Source organism: Dufourea novaeangliae, unplaced genomic scaffold (assembly GCF_001272555.1).
Source record: "Dufourea novaeangliae isolate 0120121106 unplaced genomic scaffold, ASM127255v1 scaffold142, whole genome shotgun sequence".
Lineage (NCBI taxonomy): Eukaryota > Metazoa > Arthropoda > Insecta > Hymenoptera > Halictidae > Dufourea > Dufourea novaeangliae.
The window spans coordinates 350,657-377,130 of record NW_015374026.1 but is presented as its reverse complement, the minus strand read 5'-3'; the positions used below and the strand labels follow the sequence as shown (position 1 = coordinate 377,130).

Genomic DNA, 26,474 nt, shown 5'->3' with positions numbered 1-26,474 from the left:
GGCCCCCTGTCGCCGATTAGCGGTTCGCGCAAGCGCAACCAACTCTTCTGGTTAGAGTGTCCATTTTGATCACATGTGAGTATCTCCAGTCTGTTCTCCTTTTTTCACGGTGAGTCTGACCGAACTGCTTGTGATTGTTCGAGAAAGTTCATAAAACGTGTGCTAAAGGATCAAGAAAATAAAGGTCCACGTTATTCGAAGTCAGTTGATATCCGTGATATCCTCGAACCTTCCCCTGAGAGTCGGCAACTTTGACGACCAACCGCACGCAATCCTTTTCGCGCCATCTTCGTCAAGAAAACGGTGACAAAACCGCAGTAAACTCGTCCTCGAAGGTAATTCGAGTTTCGCGAGATTCTCCGCGCAATTTTTCATATAAAAGCTTCGATATTCAGAGAACTGTCAGCCGGGTTGAATCTTTGGTTAGCTCGTGCTTCCACAACGTGTTCGTCCACTTTACGCTAGTTATCCAGAAGCTTTTTCTCAAGTATCTACGTTTCCACTGTTCTTTCGATCAATTTTCGTGGTTTGATGTGTTCTGTGTTGTTCAATACTTTTTGTTCATTTAGTTTCTTTGTTTATCATAGTTGTGAAGTATCTACTTGAATCTTTTGATACATTGTGTATCTCGCTCTATACCTTGAGAAGGCATGCTACTTTTCTCACTAACCCAAAACAACTTAGATATAATTAATTATTGAACTTTTCACTTTTTCATTTGAAGGTGCAACCGTGTTGTGCAACAAAGAAGCAATGCAGTTTTTGACTTTCACACGTGAATAATCAAATGATTTAATGTTATATTTCAAAACATAAGCACCTAAATAATAGTTCTGTGTTTTCTGTTTATATTACATTTTCACATAAGTTTGGGGTTATATAAAAATAAATGAAGCATTCAGTTTATCTGATGTATTTTAAACAAATTTCACTTTCTCAAATATTTTTATTGAGATCCGCTTACAATTGAGATCATATTTTTTGTAAGTTTAACACATTTCAGTTAATGTTACGTTTCATGTGGTAATTATGAAGGAATTATTACAGTTGGGAGAGTATTAAAGATAAAATATTTTCAAATTTTAGAAGCATAATCTCATTAATATTCTTGTACTTTTCATTTTTTTTTGTTTTTTGGAAGGAATAAGTACAACCATTTGTTACGGTACAATTCATAGTGTTGGTTTTAAAATAAAAACATTAATTTATTTATCGATTGCAGTTACTTGTACAATTAATGTTCAAATTTTGTTAAGGCGTAATCATATGTTGATTTCACCAATTTTTCTTAATAAGAAATCTAATGAAACTTAGATGTATGTAGTTCTCTTATTTATTGCTTATACGAAATGATAGATCTTATTTATTTTGTGGAAATTCCATTTATTCCGTGGTTAAAATACTTTAAACGTAAAAGCCCGTACTCATTTACGGACATTGTCTACCGACTTCTGGCTGTATGAAACATTTATGGATGTCCGCGGACAGTCGGCGTATACTTATTCTGACATGTCCGTACTGTCCGCGGACTGTGTATAAACACAGTCCGCAAACATATGTCTGCAGGCAATGTTCGTAAGCGTGGATAGGCTAACAGACAGTGTACATTATGATTACAGATTAACCAGATTAAAAAAAAAAAAAACTAAGGATGGCAGACATAGAGGATACTCACTTCGAAACCGGGGATTCCGGTGCGTCTGTAACATACCCAATGCAGTGTTCGGCACTGCGTAAAAATGGGTTCGTAATGCTCAAATCCCGGCCATGTAAAATTGTAGAAATGTCAACTTCCAAAACAGGAAAGCATGGTCATGCCAAAGTGCATCTTGTAGGCATTGATATTTTTACTTCAAAGAAATATGAAGATATATGCCCCTCCACGCACAATATGGACGTGCCGTTCGTTAAACGGGAAGATTACCAGGTATTAATACTTTAATAATTCCTATTGAAAGCACCAACTATGTTACTTCTATGATTTATCTATTTATTCTCGACTCGTGAATAACAATTACGGTAAATTTTCGATAAATGTTCAAAACTCAGGACCGGTTGGAATAGTTATTGTAAAGCGGCTCGTCTTCGTGTTATACCGGTAGCGACGGTCGCAAAAAAAGATGCAATACCGCCTATCAGTGAGATGACAATGATTCAACGATAATACATCTTTAATATTCCTTTTTTTATAAGTGAAAATTTCATTAACACATATTTGTGAGATTTTCCTAATTAAAATAATACCCAAACACGATATAATTTGGATCGTATTTACTTATTTCATGTAATACATTATTGTTTCACATGAATTATAAATGATTCATATTATATTGTGTATAATATAATCAATCAAATTTGAATGATTCAACGATAATACATCTTTAATATTCCTTTTTTTATAAGTGAAAATTTCATTAACACATATTTGTGAGATTTTCCTAATTAAAATAATACCCAAACACGATATAATTTGGATCGTATTTACTTATTTCATGTAATACATTATTGTTTCACATGAATTATAAATGATTCATATTATATTGTGTATAATATAATCAATCAAATTTTCATTAACAAAAAACCAACAAAAGAAAGGCATTAATGTTGTCCCACGATACGCAGCCATCGGATCGTGAAAAGGTAGCCGCTAGCGTGTTACATTACGCACTCGACTAGTTCCATGAGAGACTCCAGTAGCCGGGATGAATGTGAAATGTTTAACACAGAGATTTTTTCAAATATTTATCGAGAATCGACTGTACTACAGAAATACACATTTCTTTAAAAATCTTATATGGAATATTTAATTTTTGTTATCTATTTACTATTTTAATTTGACTACTTAAATGTATAATGTGACACAGGGAGGTTAACAGAGAACCTAATAACAAATTTGATAATATTACAGCTAGCAGACATATCCGACGATGGCTACTTATGCCTGATGGCTGATAATGGTGAACTTCGCGAGGATTTAAAAATTCCTGACGGTGAACTGGGTACTCAGTTACGTGCTGATCATGAGGCTGGAAAGGAGCTTCTTGTGAGTACTATTAAACTTTTCTAAAAGACATTTTATTTTGATATTGCTTTTTAATCCATCTGTTTGCAAGAGATGTTACAATACCTACAAGGCTCTTTATGGATTTATGTATACAAATTTACAAGATGCAGAAGTTGAAAATCATGAAAGAGATAGAAAGAAATAGAAGTGATTCTTTTTTCCAGTGCACTGTGCTGAAAGCCTGTGGTGAGGAGGTCGTGATCGCCATCAAAACCAACACTGCCATCGATAAATAATTGTGTTCAGTCCAAACTCCACCATCACATTAAAGAAAAAACAAAACACACACAGCTAATATATTATTAAGCGAAACCTAAGATACAATACAAGATGATCAGTGGTTAAAATAAGAACTACCAACAGCAAATAGGAAAAGGAAAGAAGTGGGGGGCACTTGGAAATGAATAAAAATGAAGGGAAAAAGAGACGAGGAAAAGGAAAGAGACAAACATAATTAAAAAGAAAACGAAAAGAAGAGCAAAGCAAACGTGCGTGAGCGTGTAAGTGGAAGGGCGGCGAGGATTACAAATAATGCAAAAGAATAACATAAAAAGAGAATAAACCAGGAAACAGTATCAGCTTAGACCTTGAGGAAAAAACATGTTTTGGCCGCTTAAAATGTTGAGATTAAAAGGCAATTTTGGCAGTCGGGAATTTGGAAAAAGAACTATTTTGCCTTTATTTGTAATTTTTCAAATTTTAGTGTAATTAGAAATCTACTTCTATTGGAATACTAATTACTTTGCAACAGTAATTACATAAAGTTCATATTGCAATCATAATGTTCTTGAAATTCCAGTTCATTTAGAATTCTAATTATCGAAACAGTTCTGTTCCCTCATGATAACCCTTTCTTTCATAGTATTTTGATTGAAACTTCAAATTTTTCACTAATTTGGTTTCTACATTTTCCACAATGCTCAAATTGAAACTCTAATGAACTTAGATAGAATTCCAATCTTATAAAAATGATACTATACCCTAATTTTGTTGAAATTTTGGTTTTTCTTTACTCAAGTTCACCAAATTTTTTTTTTATTAAAAAGTTTGTTTTCATACATTTATCCTAATTCATAATTCCTTTCCCGAAATAATTTTGAAACCTTTTTGTTAGACAATATTAACCTAATTCTAATCAACCTTCATTAGAATTCTACATTATTGAAGTTGTATTAAAAAAAAAATTCATGCCTTGTTAAAAATCATTAATACTTTTTATTAATTTGAAAAAAATTTTATTTATTATTGATTTGTTAATATTTGTTCTTATAGGGATTAGGTTTATTCTTGAAACTTTTTGCATTTTTATTTATAATTAGAATATGATGGAAATTCCTAAAATTGAATGTGTCCTCTAATCGTTTTAAATTTCGAAATTGAAGTCAAATTAATATTTTTCAACCGACTGAAGTGCATTTCGTTACTCGAAATTCCAGATCTTAATATCCAATTTTTAATTCTGGAAATTACCGTTTAACGTAGATCTTACAAATTTCACTAACTTACGTGAAGTTTCATGGCATCATCTGACACTCGTATTTTGTAATGCTGTTTTTGTATTTGTGAACTTCGAAAGAAAAATTGAAATTTTTCGTGTTAGAATTAAAGTTTTGGAATTCGGATCTTAAATTTCGAAGATAACAGCATAAAAGTTGTATTCTGAAATTGTAGATTGAACCAATAATTCTAATTTTCGTCTTGAAATTTGAGCTCCAATGTAGGAATTTTGATCTTACATTTAAAACTCGATTTCAATTCAGACTACACCATCAACAAAAGTATATGGAAGTCTAAAGATATAAGAGAAACGAATAATACGAAACACCTAAGCTACTATAATCTAAGCAGACTAATTTAAGATTAAGACGACCTAGATAAATGAATTTAATCGAAGAAAAAACTAAAAAAAAAAAAAAAAAAAAAAAAAAAAAAAAAAAAAAAAAGAAATGAATCGGCCTCACGGTCGAATTTCAACGACGAGAGACGGAAATCATTCTTTTCTGCTTCTCGATACACTCGGTTCATTGTGTACCACCGCTGGTCATTCATCCAAATTCTAACTGGTCACTTAAACAGAGTATTCAAGTACCGGGAAAGTAATACAATTATTCATTTATTCTACAAGCACTGATGTGAAGTGGTATTTCAAAAATATTTTATGTATTAAACAGGCGTATCGTTAATTTTGTAGAGAAATTTGATAAATGATTGTTAGTACTTGTTGTAGTAGTAATACGTTATTTAAAGTAAACTGAAGTATACATTTTGGGTTTGCAAGTAATAAAATAAATCTTAGCATTTACAATTAATATTTAACAGATCATTTACCGTTTAATTGAAAAATATTCTTGAAATATTTCTTGTTTGATACACGTACAATAGATCGAGAGACATTTGTTGTTGAAACATCAAAAATATATGAGGTACAATAAAATACAGTGCTGTACGGGGGTGACTTTGGAAAATATAACCAGCATTGGCATATACAGAGAGAGAACAGGCGAAAAGGCATGTACACATATATATACACACGTATACAAAATACACGCAGCGGTCATGTATATGGAAATACACATATGTAATTATATGTGAAAGCAACGGATTATGGAATTTGAACCAGAAAACACAAACGTAAAATATATAAATGAACGAATACCAACGAGCATTTGTTTATACGGCAGAAGTCAATGGAGGATAAATAAAAAAAGAAGAAAAAGCCGTCGCGGTGCTTTTGAGTCACCTTCGATAATATTTCGTTGCTATCTTTACTCAGCCTTTATTTTTGTAATTATTGAAGACTTGTTTTGAACACTGATATTTAATTTTTTAGTTTCATTTAAACGTATTTTAAGTTACATAAAGTAGAACTTTTAATTTACCAATACGTTCGTTTTATACAAAGTTTAACTATTTTGATTTTATATGAATTGCTTTAATTAATTGGGTAGGAAGCCATTAAACAGACTGTTAGAAGTTTATTCGCAAATATTCTCTTTAATATTCCTACATTTTCAAACATTAATACTCTTATATTTTGTATTATTAATAATTATTAATGATTAAAAAAACATTACGAGTGCCATTACATATATATAATATATTTGTGCTCGCGCCTATCGAGCACTGCACGCACATTGCACACGCGTCCACTTATACACATACACACATACACACTTAGGACATGTCGAAAGATATGTAACACAGAAACAAGAACGTGTCTCTATATGTGCATCAATTTTCATTCTTTCATAATTTATTCATTGTAAAAATTAGACGCATTTATACAAATACAAGGACATGTTTTTATAACTTAACTTACACAGACTGGGTAGCATGTATGATTGACCAGATGATAGAAATTGTCTTATTTCGATTCATATAAGTCATTAACTACTATTATGACGGCTTTGTACGTTCGTGTAAATCAAATTTCGATGAGAACAACAAGGTATATAGCGATTTATAAAATGAAAAATGTACGGAACATCATAACAATGCTTTATAAGTGAATATTTAATACGTGCATGATTAATAAAAGTAATACAAAAAAAGATTGCACAATGATTGACAGATGAAATATAAATATGTGACTTTGGTTACACATGTATTTAAGAAGGAAAATCTTGGAACATAAATATTGCATTCTATGAAAACTATACAAATTGATTATTTTCTAGTTAACATTAATTTAAGTGTTACATACCTTTAAACACATCCTATGTATAAAACTCAGACACTCGTAATGTCTCTTAATATTTTCTTCAAAATCTCGATATAATAATTGATACTCAATTATTAATTTTTTTTTAATTCTTTAATATTTCAGGAAAAATTCATCTTTACCGTTGCACCCTGCACATCACAGGAAACTGTTCAAAATTCTTGTCACAGTAACTGCAACAATTCGAATATGAATTTCATCATTTATGATTATTTGTTTCTTAATTCTTTTTATTGACACTCTTCAGAATCAAAGGAGAGCTGATGTTCCTCGTAGGATCAATTATTGGCATTTCTCCTTTGAAGAGCAGCAGCAAGATCCTGTCTAAGGGCTGCCTGTTGTCTCTGATCAGCTAAAGATTGTACAGATCTCAACCCGTTCACGATATCTTTCGTTTTTCCAAAATAAATCTCATTCAGGGTATTTCGTATTTTATTTTCCATGTCTTCAACCATACGTCCAATGTTTGCAATATGTGGGGAGCTTTCACTTATTTGAGCATCCTGCTCAACCTGTAAAATTTCGTTTGTTATATAACACTAGTAATCGCTATAAAAAATTACAATTGTTACATAAAAACATTTTACCAAGGATTAATTACGTTAAAATCGAGAATAATAATAAAAACAAACAAACCTGTCTGGTAAGACTACCCCCAAGGTTCATTGTTCCTGACCCATGCTTGTTAGTCTGTAACCAAAGCATTGCGGTAGAAGTTAACTTGTAATGTGCAATCCTTCCATTTGATTTCTCTTGAACTTCCACAACATGAATTGAATCCCAGCAACCTTTGATTTTCTTTGAACCATCTCCGGCTTTTTTAATAAGAATCACTGCTGCAAAACCATGATCTAAATCCCAAAGATAAACAGAAGAAACTCCACCTTCGAAATAAAGTTCCCTATATTGATCAAATGCATGATTTGCATCTATCTCCAACTTTCTAAGTCTTTCAGAAGGCATTGAACCATCTTCTAATGGAGGATCATAAGTATTACTCCAAGGAGATCTGAGAACATTAATTGCACGAGTTAATTTACTTTATAATATAATAATTATGTAATACCAACTACAATCAAGAAGGCAGAATTTAAAACATTACAATCTACTTTAAAATTAGTTACCTATAAGAATCTCCATCCCTGTTATAATCACAAAGTAAATAATCTTTTCCAGATTCTTTGTCTTTTGCAATTTTTAAAGGCTGATCAACAGACGACAAAAGATCTTCACACAGAGGTGGCACCAGATCTATTAAATCACTTAAATTCTTTTCAATCTGCTGTGGTGGCAACCTTCTCATCAAATCCAATGCACAATCCATCTGCTGCTCCGTCTTTGAAAATAAAATATTCTATAAAAATTTGTAATATAATGTAACTTTACACTTTTATAATTAACCTTGCTTAAAATATTAAACTATAACTGTACATTCACATTTTTGGTGATTATACTTAATATTCTCCCATTCGTATTTTATTCAATTCTGAATAGAAGAAGTTTACATTTTAAAAACTTGATTGCTTCTATTTAAATTAAATGTCTGTAATGGTAACACAACTATGAACAAAAATTAATGAACAATAATTAGCATTTGTTAGTTTCAAATGCCATTTAAAAAATAGGAAGAAAAAGATCCTTACATATAAACTTTTGTTACTTTGAAAAGCTCCAATAATTTAGTATACTATCAAAATAAATAAAAAACATTAATGTTACGAAGAATACAATATAGAGTTAGAAATTTAAGACTTCTAATACTGTTTTAACGAAATAATGAATAATCGAAATTGTAATGTATGTTGGTGGAAAGCGCCATTTTGACGTTTATTTCATTTGAGGTTAGATAAGAATTTTTTTTTCATAGCTTTAAAGATACAAAACAATCACCTTCTTTATGTTTAATATCTATAAGCAACTAATAACGAGTAAAAAATTTCACAAAATCAAATTTTCTTGTGTCAAACATTGTTTATTATCAGTTTTAACAATGAGTTTAGTTGACAATGTTAACAATGAAATATAACGTTATACTTGACGCTGGGAAGCGTCGAACTCACCATTTTAAACGATTGAAAATTTTTTCGTGCGTCGATCAGAGCATCAATCGATCAAATTTACAAAATCAATGAAAAATTTATCGAAACTGTTTACCCTCTGACCCGCATTCAGCCTCCGAAAACGAATGTTCGAGGGGCGTGTCAAGAATAGCGCTGATTGGCCAACATGTTTTACAATGCTATCAACTTAATACGAATGAGACATAATAAATTAACAATGAAAGAATAATCAGTTATACTTACGATGAAATAATGAGACTAAGAAATAAAAAGGAATTAATATTAAGAAAAACTGTATAGGTAGAAATGTAAAATTTACTATCCCAGGCTTAGGTCTAGGACAAAATGAAAATATGTTTTTGTATGCTTTTCATATACTAGCAAAACAGAATCACTTTAAAATCATTTTGGCTTTAAACAATATAAGTTTTCTTCATTTTAACAAAAAGTTAGGCTGTTCCTATATTTATTATTCTGGGGATTTTTGTTCCTGTGGTATACACTGCAATCTTTATTTTAACATTTTTGAGGAATTTGAATTTTCCACAATATATTTAAATTCTTTACTGTACACCCTGTACACTACAAACAGAGCATATGCATAGGTACATAATGTTAAGAAATTTTCGTATTTATAAGAAGATGCTTACCCCTGTTAAGTTCCCTGACTCTAAACGTCCAATTTTTAGTCCTATTAGAAAGAGAGGAATGTTACTCCAGTTATTGTACTCTCTTTTTAATGCCGACTTCATCCTACCATAGGACCGCGCATTCTATCATAGTATATGTCTATGCCCCGTATATATCATTGAATATCATGGTATAAGATAGAACTCCCATTTCAACTGGTGACTGCTTGGTGACTCTGAAGTTGTCAAACTGGGGTTCACAATTATCTAACTATTATTGTGTCAGTCCTTTTTATTTATGAACCCATCCAATAAATTATTCATGTGGTAATCACCATTAGCATATTTTATGCAATCTGATGCAATCCTTATTTTAAAATCTGATTTGACCTGTGGACGATCATCGAATGATACCCACTTGCTAATACCAGTGGTCTTATCCTTCTCCGACCAATCAATTTCTACTAATTTCTCTCTATTTCTCTCTATTCGAACTCAGCGTGCTCAAGTTATTCTCTTAAAAATATTTTTTGTCTGTTACTATTCTGCGACGCGTTCAGTACGTAACGGTCAGTAACGGTCGGTTAAATATACCGATATTGGTCGATATTGTAGAAATGATTTGAGACGGGTAAGTTTAATTTCTGTGGAAAATTTCTAAGTGACCCCGTCTTCTATTTCTTAATGTTAAAAGAGTTCTACAACAATAGCATTTCTTTTATAACGTTTAAGGAAGATTTTATACAGTTTTTCATGAAGATTTACATTTCTTTTGCTAACATTTTTTGTGTACTAATAAACTGTGCCACTTAACTTTTCATCATTTTTGTTTTTACATAAAATGTTTGTTCATTGTTCGGATTATACAATCTTATTATCGGCAACAGTCGTAATAATAACTTATAACAATTTTATCTCAAAAGTAAAAGATTTTCTTAAAGATTTTCCACTTTCGTAAAAGTAGGTTAGCTTATACAATCCATTACGAAGATTATATGTATATAAATAATGAGAACGAAAACAGTAAACTGCAGCTGATTAAAGGGAATCAATTTGAGATGAAATGTATCGTGTGACTACATAAGTTGTACGATTACATTGTACCATGATCATAACCTTTGTTCATATGATATAGGCAGATAGCAGGTACTTGATAGATAAGATATTAGCCAACTTGTCAAATTGTTTGACATGGGAAGGTCTTGGAGGTCAGTCGTGCATTAGAAAGTGTCTCTATTAAATGTGTTGATAGCTGCTTCAATAGCTAGCAGTCCTCAAAAAAACAAAATTTTAGAGTTTGTTATATCTTGTCTACCATGTGTATAATGCTGGTGTAATGTAGGACAGTTATTTTTGATACAATGTATGTATTAGAAGTATTATTTTATAACATACATAAGTTAGATAATGTTGCTATGAAAACAAGGAATGGAATCCTCAAGTTTATAGTTAGTAATGTGCATTATACGTAGAAAAGGGATAGTACCTATGTATTAATCTTTCTGTAACTGTTAGTATTCATATTAAATGTTATTTGTTAACTGTTTTATAATGGATTCTTAAATACATATTAATGTTTATAAAAGTGATATTAAGTACAGTGGAAATAATGAGTTAATAAAAAATGTAATTATTTCAAGTTATTGTTCCTTGTGAAATGATATTCCTATCCCCTTATATCATAAATTTCACAGCATTTACATTTAAGATAACCAAATCAGTTTTCTTGGTTCAATAGTTTATCAACTGGAATTTCCTTGTTAAGATATATTTTGTTTAATTTTCTTAACTTACAGATATTGCTATATATTATTTATTTATTTCTAATTATCACATTTCCATATACTATTTATTTTCAATCAATCACCGATAATCACTAAAATTATAATATCATTATAAAAATTCTCAGTACTCATACATACATACATACACACATACATACATACACGCACACACACACACGCACACGCACACACACACACATACATACATACATATAAAACACAATGAGAGACAGAAACTTGTAATGTAGAAATCAAATTGTTTGTTTCAGGTACAAAATACTCAAGATCTACAAGTGATATTTATATATGTTTTCCTTTTATTAAGCACACACATAAGAACTTTTGAAAGATGTTGTCAGCATTGAAGCAATCCACAGTTATCCACCTGATGTTTGCTATAACATTTTTCACATCGGGTTTGATAATCAATTTCTTCCAGTGTCTTTTGTACTTGGGCCTCAGGCCTTTTTCCAAATATTTGTATCGGAAGATTAATTACTATCTCTGCTATTCTTTTTATAGTCGTAAGTCAATGATTTTCTCTGTATAATCTATTTTTATAATTATATTTATTCAATTACATTTTACAAATATTGCACACTTGCAGTTCTGTTAAGTTTCTTTTTCAGTTTCAAGCTTTATTATTCACAGTCCTCAGATATTAAATTTTCATTTGATCTCTATAGAATGAGAATAATGATGAGAAAACGAATGGATAGCATAATTAATTTTACATTATATTTTCAGAGTTGGTGTTTCTGACAGAATGGTGGTCTGGAACAGATGTGGTATTGTACATAGATAAAGTAGATTTTGAGAAATACTTTGGACAAGAACATGGTTACGTGATAATGAATCATACATACGAAATAGACTGGCTTATTGGGTGGAATTTTTGCGAACGAATTGGAGTTCTTGGTGTAAGTAATGTGTATATTGAAATGTAAGCTAAAAAAGTAGAATAATAATGAGATATTTCGATTAAAAAGTGTAAGTGTATTTCAGAATTGCAAAGCTTATGCCAAAAAGTCAATACAGTATATTCCAACATTAGGTTGGGCATGGAAATTTGCGGAAAGTATATTCTTAGAAAGAAATTGGGAGAAAGATAAACAAATAATTGGTACTCAAATTAACGAACTTGGAAATTATCCAGACTGTATTTGGGTAATTATATTTTACATTCGCTGTTTATTATTTGGATTCTACCATTCCTAAATTAATTGGTTTCTTTTCTCAATTGATTACTTTCAAGTCATTATTTTATTTAAATGATCTCCGCAGTTACTCTTGAATGCTGAAGGAACACGTTTCACAGCAAAAAAATTAGAGGCCAGTCAGAAGTTTGCCCAAGAGAAAGGTCTTCCAGTATTAAGATACCATTTAACTCCGCGGACAAAGGGTTTTACAGCAAGTGTACCGCACATGCGAGGTAAAATTCCCGCAATTTATGATTGCCAAGTAGATTTCAAATCAGATGACACAGTGAAACCAACAATAACCAACTTACTGTTGGGAAAACGGGTTGTGGCCCACCTGTACCTACAAAGGATCTCATTGGACGAAGTGCCAGAAAATGAGGAAGCTGCAGCCAAGTGGTTGTACGAGCTTTACCAAAAGAAGGTAGATAATAACAGCGCGTTTCTCAAGAAATCTTTAATCGATGAATACAATAACGTTACAATAACGTTATTCTCTTCCGTTTCCTCAGGATCGTATGGCAGAAAGTTTCACGAAGACTGGTGATTTCTTCACCACTAGTGGTGTTCCCAGAACAGATTGCTTTCAGCTAGAAAGAAGAGTTTATACTTTGATAAATACAATTTTCTGGGCAGTGGTAGTTTTAGTACCAATGCTTTATTATTTAGTGAATCTGTTTCTGTCTGGATCAACAACTTACTTTTCTATTGGTGTGGGTATCATATTCTTATGTAAGTGTCTTGATAAAATATCCTGTATTACTTATTTACTGCTCCTCAATACTGTTCCTTTAAAACATTTATTTTTCGGTGAATTTCAGTCTACCTACTTATGCACAAAACGATAGGCATGTCCGAGATAAGCAAAAGTTCATCTTACGGTGCTGATGATAAAAAATCGAAGTAAAGAGAAAGGAGGAAGAAATACAAGAAAGGAATACGTCGCGAGAAAATCGATACGTCTTTAGAGGTCTTTGCCAAATAAGTATTACCGAAATTTTTTGTCCGCGTACTGTATTCTGCATGATTTTCCTTGTACAAATCACTGATGCGCAATGTTTTTAAGGGCTTGCGAAGGTATTGGTGTTTTATCATTGTTGATAATACTTTCTCATTTTGTTAACGATATGGAATGTATATTGTATCATTGATATATACGTTATATTTCTATATTTTGATTGAATAATAATTTAGATAAAGTTTTTTTTTGTTTAATAACAGTTTATTTACTATGAACTCGGAGGAATTATGTATCTTGGTCATAGTGATTATAACAATATCAGGCCAATTATTTATATTCTTTTATAACCCTTTTTCAATTCCTCCACAACTTTAAATTCTAAGAATTTTATAGAATTTTTGACTTGGGATTAGTAAGGCTTGCACAGTAAGGAATCTGTGAGGTGTACTGAAGCTTTTAAACTAACAGATTACAGTTTCAGAAAAATAAAGTTTTCGAAACTACATGAATGAACGAATAAAATTCCAAAGGAAATTCCCGTATGTAAGACTATTATTTTACACAAGTGATGTGGTCTGAATTACGCAAGTGCACACAGTATTTGATAATTGAACAGACAACGTTATTACATAAGAACGCAGGAAAACGGAAAATTTAAGAACGCTCGTTTATTTCAAGCCTATAGACTATAGACTAGTATAGACTATAGACGACTTGATTTACGTCTTACACCTATATGTATACATATTTGCTTTAACATCGTGTATATTCTATAAAAAAAAAAGCATCATTGCCCCACATTATACACATAGTACTTAAATAAGATCAATACAACTTTATTGGGGTACAAATTTCACTGAAACTCTGTTTATTTAAGTACTTTTTTAATCAGGCGTATGTTATGAGTGTGACGTAATGTGTGTAATGAGATGCATATACGCACATGTGCATACATACATACATGTATGTACCATCAGAGTCTTCTTCTTGTTGTTATCATTGTATTTAGATTCGCATACGAACCTGTCTCCGTCTTTTGTTTTTATTTTTCTTGTATAGCTGTTGTTACTGTTAAATAAACGATACACCTGACTAATTGTTCCCTTAGTCCATAAGTTCATAGTTTCTCAACGTGGGCGCTGAGGAAATTTAGGGGGGGAGGGGGGATTCCAGTTATTTTATTTTCAATCTAACTTGTTAAGATTCGAAGATTACACACATAACTCTACTCGGAAACTTGGATAAAAGAGTTAGTTTACCCGAAGGGGGCACTAAACAAAACAAAACTTTGCAAAGGGGGCGGTTAGTCAAAAAAGGTTGGGAAATTATGCCTTAGTCTAATAATTAAACGCTGATACGTTACATATCTGTAGATACGTGATGATCATAAAACCTATTTCTCAATGTCGTATCGTTCTAAAGCTATATTATACATTCGGTTGGTCTCATTGCAATTCATTTCAATGGGACGAACGTCGAAGAGTCTCTCGATCAATTTTTCAAATTGCGCTCTTTTCTTTCGTGATGTCTTTCCGTGTATCCTCCGAAGGGTCTGGCAGCATACTGAACGGTCCTTAATTTGCCTTTAGCATCGTAGTAACCGTATTGCCCTTTTACAGTGCCGTCAGTATACCTCTCTTCTAATCTGAACTGTCTATTTCGTCTGAAAATGATTTATACACTTTTAGTGAAGTACTCGCAACACCATGTAAGATTAAGTTACTGCTGTATATAGTTGTGTGGAGTTATCGCACAATACACTTAAAATGAACATTTGATTTGATAAAATATAACATGGGATTAACACCATTCTTTTCTCTGTGCGTGAACACAATATGCTGCAGTAGCTCTTTCGTGGCATAAGTATTGTCTCATACTGTCTCTGGAGCGAGATAGCACGGCAAATGAGTGAGAGTCGGGAAACCAGGAAACTTTCAGATTTGAACTTGTTAAATTCCATTTGTAATTTACCCGTGTCCAGTATCAAATCCGAAGACATAAGTTTGTGGCCCTTCGTGGCCTTCTATTTGAAATTGTACTCTCTCCGTTCTATTCGTCAGGCCCCAGGGTTTTAAGTGTTCCGCTTTTTCTTCCATCGAGTCGTTCGTCCTGTCCCCCTTTAATCTGCGCGAAGCCAATACGTTGTCTCTTTCTGTTTTAGGCTTCGACATCTTTTTACCTCTTAGTGGTGGTAACGACTGGTCTTCTTCGTCATAGAAACGGTGATTTTTGAGCCTCGAGTCATCGGTTGCCAGCACAAGAACAGCGTGCATTAAAAGCTGCACGATAAACAGGTGTGAAACAACTACAATTATTTATGCATTTATAGCGATTTTCTAATTTGTAGAACTATTTTTACGTATTATTATTACTGTAGTAACATAGCGCCTTCGGTAAGGATGTTAAAGTTCTGTCTAATTTAATGTCCTTTTTTCGCGGTCTACCAATGAAATATAGAATTTTCACGTTGATTCTCTTGTTCGCAGTTATCGATCTTGATCGATATAATTATTCGAAACAATAAGTTACATTTCCGATTTGTCTCGCTTTCACGCGTTCGTATGGTCGATTGGTTTCTCGCGATCGACCGTAATCGCGATTAACGACCACACAGTACTCGTTCTTCGATCGCTCGAAATTCATATTGTACGTTATTGGAACAGTGTTTTCGAATCGTCGGGTAGTTAAGACGAAGATTTGCTAAACCGAGGGCCGTTTCTGATTATGAAAAATATCTGCAACGAGCTGTATCTACGTAGGAACGAAACGATTTTGGTCGAAATTGATCCGAGCAGGCAGAACTTTTTCGAGACAGTGCAGTGTTATAAAACGAGTATGTTGTGTGACGTGAATATATGCCGCGTATGTATTCAAATTGTTATTTGAACGAAAAAATCTGTACTCACAAGGAGTGTGTAACGCATCCTGTGTCTCCGATGGAGAAGTAGGAAGAAGAGGAAAGACACTGAACATTTCCCTGGCATACGAATTACCGTCTTATTTTTGCATCATCTATATCTCGGGCAACTTTCTTTGGCACTTCCTCTCTCTCTCTTGTCAACTTCCCCTACCATTCTCCTTTTTATACAATAGATGTCAATATTACTTGCCCGTCGGACACGGTTAATTTATTTGAAAATATTTCAAGAAAGCGATGTCGATACATGTATCGATTTCGTTATCGGGACGATGCGAATAAAAAAAAGAGAATATGTAAAAAGTGTATGCCTTTAAAAGCACCTTCCCCTCGATACATTGTATGCATATCGACCTCCTGATTTATTTGTGGAGTACCTTTTGAGCCTTGGACGATAGAGTTATTTAAACGATTACTCGAAACCAATGAAAATAGACCTGGTAGGTTGGTTTGGACAATTTTTTTTTAACGATCATTATATTTTTGCGTGTATACATCGAGATATTTCACGTAACCGACTTTTTCATCCGGAACCGTGACATGTCCTTCTTCCTGTCTAGAAAAATGCTCCCGGTAGGGGAGAATAAAAAAAATTTCACGCTCGTTTCATTTTAGGATTATGCAATTCGTAATGAACCGGAAGCGGATAATCGGGACGCCGGATATGTCATGACGCAGAAATATCGTAAAACTGCCTGCTGGAAGTCAAACTCTTTTCAAAGGTAATATGACGGACAATTAATGTCAAAATGTTTTTCCTGTTAGTTTTGTTTATATACCGTACCAAATACTCGCTGGCTTCCATTAATCGTTATAATAATCAAACGAGCGGTTAGAAAGCTCTTATCATGAAAAATTTCGCCGGGATTATCGTGTGCTGTGTATTTTTATTGTTTTTCGACGGGGGAAGAGTAAGTAAATATTTAACGACAATGCAATTCCACGACCTAAACACGTAAAAGATGTATTCCTTTTTCAGTGTTTAAAGTGTCGTACGAAAAGTCAAGAGACAGATATGCGATATCAAAAAGTGTTAAAAACCTGCCTAAAACGGAACGCCGGTTCTCGTGCAGACGCCAACGATTCGATGTCCTCGGACAGTGACAGTTCCGAAAGTGATTCCAGTTCCGAAGAGATTGTTTACGACAAGCATGCGTTCTATAGAAATAGTGCTGGATCCTCTAACAATCAGTCCGCGAGTAACCAAAAGTCTAGGTACGGTCCGAATAATATATAATATCTACATATACATAGTTCGTATGAGCCCAGATAGCATATGACGTCTTGAACACGCCCTTTTACGGCTATTTCAGGTCTGATTAAGTAGTCTTAAGCCGTCTGTATGCTGTCTGGGAGTGTATGAAATTTTTTGTATTACGGAAAAATGTTACCTAAATTTAAGGATTTTAATTCATGTCTTTGGACACACGAAACTTCCAGTAGGAATGACGATATGAATGGTTATTCATCCGATCGTCCGGCAAATGGAAATTACAGAGACTTTCAAAACAAAAAGAATAATAAGAACGTTAACGATCGAGATTCCTGGAGTTCGAAAGATTCCCGAACTAAAAAAGACGATTTTAATAACGGAGACACACGGCATAACAATAATACCGACCGAGAAAAGGCAGTAAGAATTGAAAAATAAGTACATACATATGTAAATTGTTTGAAAATTGTATTTAATATTTTTTTTCGAGTCACGGTATCGTAATAAATTAACAGTCTAAAGAATTTGTTGTATTTCAGTGCGCTATACAGTGTTTTTTCAACGAATTTAATGTCGTGAGTAAAAGTGTAAAATATAATAAGTAGTATATACCTATTTTCATATTATTTTATCTTAAATGCATACAGAATTGCTTGTTATTACTTTTTTATTACAACAATTTGTAACTTAAAGAAATTGGAAAACGACAGGTGGACAAAAAAGGATTTCCAGAAAGGGACTTGGTGATTCCATTAATGAACAAAGATATTCAGGATCCAGAATTGAAAGATTTTGTCGAGGAGTCAATTATAGAATGCTTTAGTTATCTTGAATCAAATAAGATAGACAAGTGCGAATTTTCCCAAAATCTTTTGAAATGTGTAGCTGAGAAAGGACAGCAAGTGAGTAGATTAAAGATTATACACTAGGTACTATTTCATGTATGTACTAGTACAACTATGTAGTAGCAAAAATATTTTATTTTCAGAAATGTGAAGATTGGTAAATTTGAGAAAGTAGAAGATTCATTACAATGTCTCTGAACACTTTGAATGACGACAATGGAGTGTAATGGATATATAAGAAATAAATAATGCATTGAATATTTTCATTAACTGTATTTCTTTGCAGCTTATAAAACAATAAAATCTTTTAAGGAGAGCTTGAAAGCGTTTTATCACAAATCTATATATAAATAGTAATAGGTAAAAATGTATATTTTACATAATTCTCATAAACTTTGCAATTAAAATATTGCGAAACAATACAATGTAAGTATTTTACAATATTTACAAGCGTCATTTTAAACTTACACTTAAAAAGAAGTGCAACAACGAAGCTTTTGTTAAAAGTTATAAGATATTATAAGTAACATTTACAATGGTAAAGATTTCTTCGTAATTATTTAACGACGATAATAAATATTATTTTTAGCAATCCAGTGTTCTAACAATGCGCGCAATATGCAGTCGCATAGCGGAATTTTTTCGCATCAGAACGGGCTCAAAACGTTCGAAGAAAGCCAAGAACAACGCAAATCAATCTCTTTTCCCGTTTTTAGATAATGCTTTCATCCACTTCTTTCCGATTTACATTTCATGAACATTTAATCGTTACCTGGAAGATATTAAGTTAATCATTACTCCAAAAGATTAAAATTTAACGAAATCCTTTTATATTACTACATTAGTGAACGAGATATTCTATGAATAGTTTTTAAAAGTCTTTTAGAAGCTATTACTAGTAATGTTATTGGGTTACTTAAACTCAAAAGTACTATACAACGATAAAACTATATTCTCTTTCATTTTTACAGTTATACCTACATGTGCTGTATTATAACATATATATTTTATGCGATATACGTTTTTAAAGATAAAAGACTATTTTCTTTTCTTTAAATCTTCAAATCGTTTCATTAAATCATCAAAATCAATGTCTTCGCTAGTGGTTGGATTATTTGAGGGTAAATCATTCTCTGATGGAACAGCTGGCAAATCTGGAAGCTGAAAATCATTCATTGGCATTTTCGATCTCGGTTGTGGTTTTGGTTTCTGGTCAGACTGTAATAAGAAATCACAAATTAACGTATAACAAATATTCCTTAAACAACAATAGAATAATCTCAACAAAATTAATTATAACACCAATAACTTTATAATAATAAAATACTCTATTACCTGCTTGTTTAAATCAGGTGGAAATGAAGCATATGGTGGAGGTAAATCATCTTCCTGAACAAATGAAAGTTGTACTTTCAATCAATACCATACAGAAAAATAAATATCAAGTCTTCCTGCACATTCAAAGTATTTATAGAAGTGCTGTTATGGTTACTCACCGGTTTATTACCATTGGAGTTATCCAAAGGAATGTTGTAAGAAACAGTAGGATTATGAGGAACATTTTGAGCTTTACCTTCTGAAGGCCCTGCTGGTGGTATAAATCCCATAGGAGCTTTTTCTGAGTTCTAATAAAATAAATTGATAGAAGGTTCTTTCATTTGATAAGTGTAAAATAAATTTTATTCTAGAATTATTCTTATGCAAAGAAACATTACTTACTATGAAATTAGTTGCAGGATCTGGTAATAGTGGAGGTTGCGGAAATCCAATAAATCCAACTGGTTGTGGTATACCACCTCCAGAAGCAGCGTCTAAATTATTCCTAGTTTCCCCATTACCTCCAACATCTATTAACAAAGCATCTTGTCCTTCTGCCATTATCTATAATATTAAAATTTACACATTTATTTATTAAACCTTATTTAAGCCATTGTTATTTAATATAATTCATCATTTCTACCTGTGGATCTGGCTCGTATTCAACATTATAATTCTTTGCAATTTCCACAAGATATTTCTCAACAAGAAGTTTAGACGGTGATTGTACACTCATCTTGTGTTTCAACTTTTCAGAAATAGTGTGCACTGCTTCTTCTCTACAAGCATCCGTGTACTGTTTACCATACTTGGATGTTAAAATGTCGGCAATAACTTTGATTTCTTGAACATCGGTTTGAATTCTAGGTGCAGCCCAAATTATTGTGGAAATAGCTTCTGCTAAACCTTCGTCCAAGTTTCTATAATCAGAAGAAATATACATAGTACACGGTACGCAAAGGATATTCTTCCGTACTGATGATCATGTACAATGTTGACGATTATTCAACTAAACTTCTTACTTCATTTGTTGAATAAGTCCGAAACGCGCTAACAAAAGATCACAATACATTTCGAGTAGTTCCATCGCCTCAACCATGTAGTCTTCTCTGATAATGTGTTCTACGCGAATTTTCGCCCTTTCAACTTTTCCTGCGGCAATGTAATCGGCAATTTCTTTCCGCGCTTTCTGTGCAAGTTCAGTTTTCTTTTTTTCAAGTAATTTCAACCGGTTTATCGCCAAACGCAGATGCGTTTTCAGCTTCGTGTAATTCGGCCCGCTCGAGAACATCTTCGGTTGATTTTTCTTATCACGGGTATGAACAATTGATACAATCTCTCATGCTCTTACGTGGGAGGCGATTAGAGGTTATTCTATTTAGTTAGGAATGACAGTATCTGACAGCTCAGAAGAGACTATTTCAACGTGAATTCAATTGCACAGTGTTTTTCAAATACGATCTTTTGAAGAATCGAACAAATATTGTACCCAACATAAACACAGATTATTATGTTCAAACAGAATAATATTTAAGAAGAAACACAATTTTGGTAATTAAGAAAAACAGTATAAGCGTTGAATCATTGTAACTGATTATAACCAATTGTAACAACCTGTAACTGTGAAACTATGATAATTATATGCAGGTAATACAGCGGTCGTATTACAGCGTCCATTGTGGTTTGCTCCACAACTACATATAGAAGAGGGAAATCTGAATTTTGTTTGAATTTTGTGTGAAGACTTAAATAAAATAAAATACTATGTACATACATAATAAGGTTTTATAGAATTTTTATATTTGATTCATAGTTTAATGGAATCTCTAATGTTGGAAAGAAATTTTTTTCTCATTTTTGTAAATTATAATCGATCCTGAGTCTATACATGTGTAATTATAATTTGAAAATTCATCACTAATATTTATCGTTCGTTGTGTTTCTCATAGATACATGCTTTTCAAAATTATTATATTTTCTTTATATTAGAAACCACGTAGGAATAATTGACAATTTTTCACTAAGTTTCAAAGCAAACAGTCTATTTTCGACTTTTTTTTGCAGTCACAAGTCTGGAAAAATAATTTCCTCGAGAATATGTTAGATGGAGCGCGCTTCTTCAAAATTATGGCGTTGAGGGACGCTAGGGATATTACGTCCCAGCTACTGTAGCACGGAAGTTAATTAATGATGTCACGTGTATGAAACAAAGCCTTTACTAGAGTCGAGCACGCGAACGTGCTACAGCGACAGCGGACAAAATGGATCTGGATCTGTCCAAAATTGGACTCCAAATCTGCCGCATGCAGGCGGCAACGCGATGCACGCGCCTCTCCCTCCTCGCGGGAAAAGGAGACACTACGGAGGGAGAGAGACGACAGAGTTTCGCTCCCTACAAAATAATCGATAGATCGATACTCGACCATTGCAACGATTGCAACGATTGCAACCGTTTGTAACGGTCATTATATCCGAAGGGAACAAAACGCGGCTGCGTAACGATTCGCTCATTGCTCTTCTGTTTAATCGTCAGCTTTCAGAATGTTTTATTCAACTGAGCTTCTCTCTCGTAAAAACGGAGTACTGGCGCGATGCTGGTTGGCGGCGACTATGAACGAGTCAATGTTTAAACAAATTTGCAAGCGGTTAACAATTGAGAAGACTAACATATCTGTGCTTTGGTAACGTCATCCTCTTTTCTTTAAGCATTTATTCTGAAATCTTGAGTTTGCCGATTATTTCGATTATTTCGATTATTTCGACGAGTGTGTATTATTGACAACTCTTAACATATATGTACATGTTAGTCAATAGTTATGAGGACAAAAGTCATAGTAATACCTATTTCATAACTCAATTTTCCACCATTCGAATTTTTATGAAACTTGAACTTTTATAAAAACTTTTAAATTATACAAGGTATCTCACCTGATTTTGACATCTTGATTTTCTCGCTATTGTTACTCGTAGCAAAAAATGTTTCAGCGGAGACTTGAATGGCATCAAGTGGAGCATATTCTGATGTTATTAATTTTTTCGTGAATAGACGCGTAAAGGTCATATAAAGTACAACTTTGTTTTTTTAAATGGAATGAGGAATTTTTTAATACATCAATCGATGCAGCTGGACATTCGTTATAAAAGAGTACTAACCTATGTATGTCAAAAAGTTAGTAGTTCAGGAGATATTTGAATTTAAATAATTCTAAAACACCATTACTGTCGTACTAAGACGTTAGCGTTTATTACTAACTTTTCGACATACATAGGTTAGTACTCTTTTATAACGAATGTCCAGCTGCATCGACTGATGTGTTAAAAAATACCTCGTTCCATTTAAAAAAACAAAGTTAACCTTTATATGACCTTTACGCGTCTACTCACGCAAAAACTAATAACATCAGAATATGCTCCACTCGATACCATTCAAGCCTCCGCTGAAACATTTTTTGCTACGAGTAACAATAGCGAGAAAATCAAGATGTCAAAATCGGGTGAGACACCCTGTATAAGATAAATTAATTAACACGAGCAGACAAGTTTTTATTTTTTATGTAATTTATATAAACTAGGGTGTCTCACATACCTTGAGCACCTTAAATGTCTTCGTTGATTATGACAATACGAAAAAAATAACGGAAAAACAAAGTTGTTTATTATAAAAGGGGTTAATGTTTGCTAAGAAGAAATTATTTTTCTCGTGGTCATATTTCACAGGATTTCAAGGACATCGTCATTCTTTAAATAGAATTATATGGGCTTTCGTTGCAATTTTATTATACCTAAAAAAAAAACGACGAATTCAATCATCTATCTATGGTAAAAATAGATCTGACGTTACACCTCCAAGTACATATAACGATACGGTGGGGTTATGATAAATTCAGATTACCGATCAATTTTACGTACAAACATATGTATTCGACCCTGTTCGGTCGTGTACCCATGTTTACATATGATATCTCTGTTCCCGAGAATTGTTTCTCGGGACGAATTGCAACGCACATACTTACCTAGTGGTCGTACGGAAGGGATAGCTATATGTGTATGTACATTCACCTTGAGTAGCCAATGCTTTGTATCTCCACTCTCTACTCTCTGCCAGTCTTACAAACATAGCGCGGGATACAAAAGTTATAATCGCTGCAAGTGCAACCGTTATTTTAAACGATGGACGAAAGCGTCAGGGCAACAGTTGTTATAAATGATTAGTTATTCATTTTTCTTATTTGCTTATTTTCCTTTCATTTTCAGTGACAAAATATTATTGGCGATCCAAAGACATGGGAATAGGAGGTACAGCAGATTCAGCCTTTACCTTTCCTCGCAATTAATGTACGGCGTGACGAAGTTACTTAATTATCAAACGAAATTGTTTCAAGGTAATACGTAAAAATTTACGAAACATCGCGAATAGTTATTTTTCTTGTTTAACGTTAATGTCTATTATAAAGGTGACATATACTTATGCTAATCTAGGTATCTTATTCTTTTCTATAACTAACAGTAAATAAATATACTTTCTATTTTGCTTTTTTTTTTATTATAGATACCGTATTTCATCTATTCACAGAAAGTATGAAATTGAGTGTTCGCAAAAGGTAAAAATGGCGTAAAAATATGTTTTTTAAATATCAATTTCTATTTCTATTTTCTGTTAATTGCGTTTAAATTTTGAGCGCCGGGGTATTTTACAGAAATATTAACAATCTACTGATACGTAATCTTTCATTATTTCTAAGGAGTAGAACAGGACTATAAGAAGTATAATTTTTTTAGGGCAAACGACGAATACATATTGGCAATGGCGTTAAGGGAACCGGAAGATATTCCTCTGAACCGACTGTTCCGCGATCTAGAGACAGTACAGAATAAGCATTTGCTTACGGAGGAACCTTATACTTCCGTTATAGAACACATGGTAAAATACGGTATATCCATTTTCTTTTACTCCAGTCTGAATTTATTCAAATTTATAATACCGCTGTTGCACATATAGATGCAAGTCGAATTGAATTTTGGAGAGATAACCACTTACGAGATGGAAAAATTCGTCTCACTCGGACCGGAAGAACAGTTAGTCCTCTATGTTTCCACCGATTCCGTACTCCATATTATCCTTCTTTCTTGAAACGTTTCAAAACCACTGAAACCTAATTCATAGAAACAACGAGTTACAAATTGAATATAAATTTGAGTATAATAGAAAAAACGAGTGTGTTTCGAAATGATAATATTTTTTTAACTATTTCGTACCGTTGGAAGAATGGAAGTATTTTATATCCTTTACTACTCCTCAATCGACACGTTGAATGTCATCGAGGTCACCGCAGTGACTCCCACTCTAAACAGTATACTCTTCGTTATTATTAATATTGGACTATAAACCGATAAACGTCTACAAACTAAATGTCAGATGTATGATAACACTTTATTCTTATACACTCTGTGTAACGAAGCTTACACGCTTCGACGCTGTGGCTGAAACGTACGAAAATCCTTCGGCATTCAACGTGTTAACTGTATTCCAATTTGATACTTAGCAAATTTTTCTTTTTTACTGCCCGCTTGTTTGTCTCGTTTGTAACATTTGTGGATTTATTTCTACTTATTACCTAGGAGTGACATACGAAAATTCGGTTGGGATCAGTCGATGGAAGTTGTTCGTGACGGCCACGAAGTCGATAGTTCTGCGCTTGAAAAAGAGTTTCGAACTGCTGTCGCCGGGCAAGAAAGAAGAGAGTGGTTGATGGACGTCCAAGGTTGTCGAATTTGATAAAAATACGTAATTCTTTTGTAAAAAAAAAAAAAAACAAAAAGAAAGACGTGAAAGTATACGTAGTCCTATTTACATAAATGCGGACCACTTTTTTTATCGGTAATATTTTTCAGGTGCCGAGTTTAGAGTACCTGTAACATCCAGGAAACGACGGGCAAATACACTTTCGCCAACGTCTACGAAAAGAAGAAAGGTATTTCGAGGGCAAATGGAATTTCATAATGGAATACAATAAAATATAAACTTTTCATCGTTTTAATTGCAAAAATCTTCCCTATTTTTTTGTAGACTATTTCGAAAGAAGAATCAAATGCCCTAGCATTAACTACTGAAATACCTCCATTCGTACCTGAACAACAACTTGCCGAAATATCTACTGCAGTGCCTGTAGAAACCACGGCGCAAGTGACGTTACCTACACTCGAGACAATAACAACTATTGTCGAGGACAATGAAGTAACGGTTGCATTGAGCAGACCAAAGAAAGGCAGAAGGAAAATAGTTTTCGACAGGAAGAATAATAAATTGTCTGCAGCTGTGATGAAAAAGCTTATTAACAATGTTGCATCTCATACCGGAGTGAGTGGGTCACAGTTAAATAAATACACGTACACTTGAAAATGATGAACGAACACAGTTTTGTTTGAACAATAATTTAAATACTTCGATGAATTACTAAAAAGATAACTATGATAATCAAAATATTAAAATACGAGGGTCATCCGAAAGGTAATGCGTACAGCGCATACGAGCAGCAGCTAACGCACAAACAACATTTTATATACAGTCGTTATCTAGCTGGCAAGCTCACGTATGTACTCGTTCATACGTAAAAGTGGTCGTTGTCGTTCTTTTGGTAACGAGAACCCATGCGGGGTAATCGCAGGTAATCGTTATCCTGACTTGAAGGCGTTGAGTATGGCCGAGATGAGCTGACGTATTAAAGAGCTCAACTTCAATAAAGAATTAACCGGTATTCGAGACT

At 33.1% G+C, this 26,474-nt stretch overlaps 6 protein-coding genes across 11 annotated transcripts; 4 read left to right on the top strand and 2 right to left on the bottom strand.

Moving 5' to 3' along the window:
* Positions 1 to 3,341, top strand: LOC107189336 (eukaryotic translation initiation factor 5A). 3 transcript variants are annotated; one of them, XM_015577842.1, is made up of 4 exons: positions 1 to 75; positions 1,620 to 1,927; positions 2,909 to 3,043; positions 3,229 to 3,341. In XM_015577842.1, the coding sequence occupies exons 2-4, from the start codon at positions 1,652 to 1,654 to the stop codon at positions 3,298 to 3,300; spliced, it is 483 nt and encodes a 160-aa protein (XP_015433328.1). In that variant the 5' UTR covers positions 1 to 75; positions 1,620 to 1,651; the 3' UTR covers positions 3,301 to 3,341. The 3 variants fall into 3 exon arrangements, with proteins under 3 accessions (XP_015433328.1, XP_015433330.1, XP_015433329.1); XM_015577844.1 differs by having other exon boundaries at positions 36 to 109; XM_015577843.1 differs by having other exon boundaries at positions 45 to 335.
* A 3,571-nt stretch (positions 3,342 to 6,912) lies between these two features.
* On the bottom strand, positions 6,913 to 8,978 carry LOC107189340 (F-actin-capping protein subunit beta). Of its 2 annotated transcripts, none has more exons than XM_015577850.1 (4): positions 8,846 to 8,978; positions 7,910 to 8,121; positions 7,422 to 7,794; positions 6,913 to 7,297 (listed from the first exon to the last, which is right to left on the bottom strand). In XM_015577850.1, exons 1-4 carry the CDS (start codon positions 8,846 to 8,848, stop codon positions 7,064 to 7,066), a joined length of 822 nt encoding a protein of 273 aa, XP_015433336.1. In that variant the 5' UTR covers positions 8,849 to 8,978; the 3' UTR covers positions 6,913 to 7,063. The 2 variants fall into 2 exon arrangements, with proteins under 2 accessions (XP_015433336.1, XP_015433335.1); XM_015577849.1 differs by having other exon boundaries at positions 7,910 to 8,139; positions 8,846 to 8,862.
* A 985-nt stretch (positions 8,979 to 9,963) lies between these two features.
* Positions 9,964 to 13,735, top strand: LOC107189346 (1-acyl-sn-glycerol-3-phosphate acyltransferase gamma-like). 2 transcript variants are annotated; one of them, XM_015577857.1, is made up of 7 exons: positions 9,964 to 10,105; positions 11,528 to 11,782; positions 12,006 to 12,178; positions 12,264 to 12,425; positions 12,543 to 12,881; positions 12,970 to 13,189; positions 13,279 to 13,735. In XM_015577857.1, the coding sequence occupies exons 2-7, from the start codon at positions 11,608 to 11,610 to the stop codon at positions 13,362 to 13,364; spliced, it is 1,155 nt and encodes a 384-aa protein (XP_015433343.1). In that variant the 5' UTR covers positions 9,964 to 10,105; positions 11,528 to 11,607; the 3' UTR covers positions 13,365 to 13,735. The 2 variants fall into 2 exon arrangements, with proteins under 2 accessions (XP_015433343.1, XP_015433344.1); XM_015577858.1 differs by lacking the exon at positions 9,964 to 10,105 and adding an exon at positions 10,701 to 10,837.
* A 3,292-nt stretch (positions 13,736 to 17,027) lies between these two features.
* On the top strand, positions 17,028 to 17,658 carry LOC107189298 (the record flags this gene model as incomplete). Its single annotated transcript, XM_015577793.1, has 3 exons — positions 17,028 to 17,057; positions 17,315 to 17,550; positions 17,649 to 17,658. Coding segments are annotated over 3 exons (276 nt in total), but the record flags the coding sequence as incomplete, so codon positions are not given.
* A 130-nt stretch (positions 17,659 to 17,788) lies between these two features.
* Positions 17,789 to 18,608, top strand: LOC107189297 (general odorant-binding protein 71). The gene is made up of 4 exons (XM_015577792.1): positions 17,789 to 17,968; positions 18,088 to 18,123; positions 18,259 to 18,450; positions 18,537 to 18,608. The coding sequence occupies exons 1-4, from the start codon at positions 17,789 to 17,791 to the stop codon at positions 18,552 to 18,554; spliced, it is 426 nt and encodes a 141-aa protein (XP_015433278.1). The 3' UTR covers positions 18,555 to 18,608.
* A 777-nt stretch (positions 18,609 to 19,385) lies between these two features.
* LOC107189350 (IST1 homolog) lies at positions 19,386 to 21,262 on the bottom strand. Of its 2 annotated transcripts, none has more exons than XM_015577863.1 (6): positions 20,733 to 21,262; positions 20,354 to 20,630; positions 20,113 to 20,274; positions 19,890 to 20,018; positions 19,729 to 19,782; positions 19,386 to 19,611 (listed from the first exon to the last, which is right to left on the bottom strand). In XM_015577863.1, the coding sequence occupies exons 1-6, from the start codon at positions 20,999 to 21,001 to the stop codon at positions 19,432 to 19,434; spliced, it is 1,071 nt and encodes a 356-aa protein (XP_015433349.1). In that variant the 5' UTR covers positions 21,002 to 21,262; the 3' UTR covers positions 19,386 to 19,431. The 2 variants fall into 2 exon arrangements, with proteins under 2 accessions (XP_015433349.1, XP_015433350.1); XM_015577864.1 differs by having other exon boundaries at positions 19,540 to 19,611; positions 19,890 to 20,044.
* Between the last annotated feature and the right edge of the window lie 5,212 nt (positions 21,263 to 26,474).

What these genes read in the sequence shown, in the direction of transcription:
- LOC107189336 (XM_015577842.1), top strand. Translation starts at nt 1,652, where the DNA reads ATGGCAGACATAGAGGATACTCACTTCGAAACCGGGGATTCCGGTGCG. An exon ending in TTAAACGGGAAGATTACCAG is followed by an intron (nt 1,928 to 2,908) that starts GTATTAATACTT and finishes ATAATATTACAG; the next exon opens with CTAGCAGACATATCCGACGA. An exon ending in AGGCTGGAAAGGAGCTTCTT is followed by an intron (nt 3,044 to 3,228) that starts GTGAGTACTATT and finishes TCTTTTTTCCAG; the next exon opens with TGCACTGTGCTGAAAGCCTG.
- LOC107189340 (XM_015577849.1), bottom strand. An exon ending in AGGGATGGAGATTCTTATAG is followed by an intron (nt 7,795 to 7,909) that starts GTAACTAATTTT and finishes TAATGTTCTCAG; the next exon opens with ATCTCCTTGGAGTAATACTT. An exon ending in GGGGTAGTCTTACCAGACAG is followed by an intron (nt 7,298 to 7,421) that starts GTTTGTTTGTTT and finishes GAAATTTTACAG; the next exon opens with GTTGAGCAGGATGCTCAAAT.
- LOC107189346 (XM_015577857.1), top strand. Translation starts at nt 11,608, where the DNA reads ATGTTGTCAGCATTGAAGCAATCCACAGTTATCCACCTGATGTTTGCT. An exon ending in AACGAATTGGAGTTCTTGGT is followed by an intron (nt 12,179 to 12,263) that starts GTAAGTAATGTG and finishes AGTGTATTTCAG; the next exon opens with AATTGCAAAGCTTATGCCAA. An exon ending in ATTATCCAGACTGTATTTGG is followed by an intron (nt 12,426 to 12,542) that starts GTAATTATATTT and finishes TGATCTCCGCAG; the next exon opens with TTACTCTTGAATGCTGAAGG.
- LOC107189297 (XM_015577792.1), top strand. Translation starts at nt 17,789, where the DNA reads ATGAATGGTTATTCATCCGATCGTCCGGCAAATGGAAATTACAGAGAC. An exon ending in ATACCGACCGAGAAAAGGCA is followed by an intron (nt 17,969 to 18,087) that starts GTAAGAATTGAA and finishes GTTGTATTTCAG; the next exon opens with TGCGCTATACAGTGTTTTTT. An exon ending in TTTTCAACGAATTTAATGTC is followed by an intron (nt 18,124 to 18,258) that starts GTGAGTAAAAGT and finishes GGAAAACGACAG; the next exon opens with GTGGACAAAAAAGGATTTCC.
- LOC107189350 (XM_015577863.1), bottom strand. Translation starts at nt 21,001, where the DNA reads ATGTTCTCGAGCGGGCCGAATTACACGAAGCTGAAAACGCATCTGCGT. An exon ending in GGACTTATTCAACAAATGAA is followed by an intron (nt 20,631 to 20,732) that starts GTAAGAAGTTTA and finishes TTCTGATTATAG; the next exon opens with AAACTTGGACGAAGGTTTAG. An exon ending in AATACGAGCCAGATCCACAG is followed by an intron (nt 20,275 to 20,353) that starts GTAGAAATGATG and finishes TTAATATTATAG; the next exon opens with ATAATGGCAGAAGGACAAGA.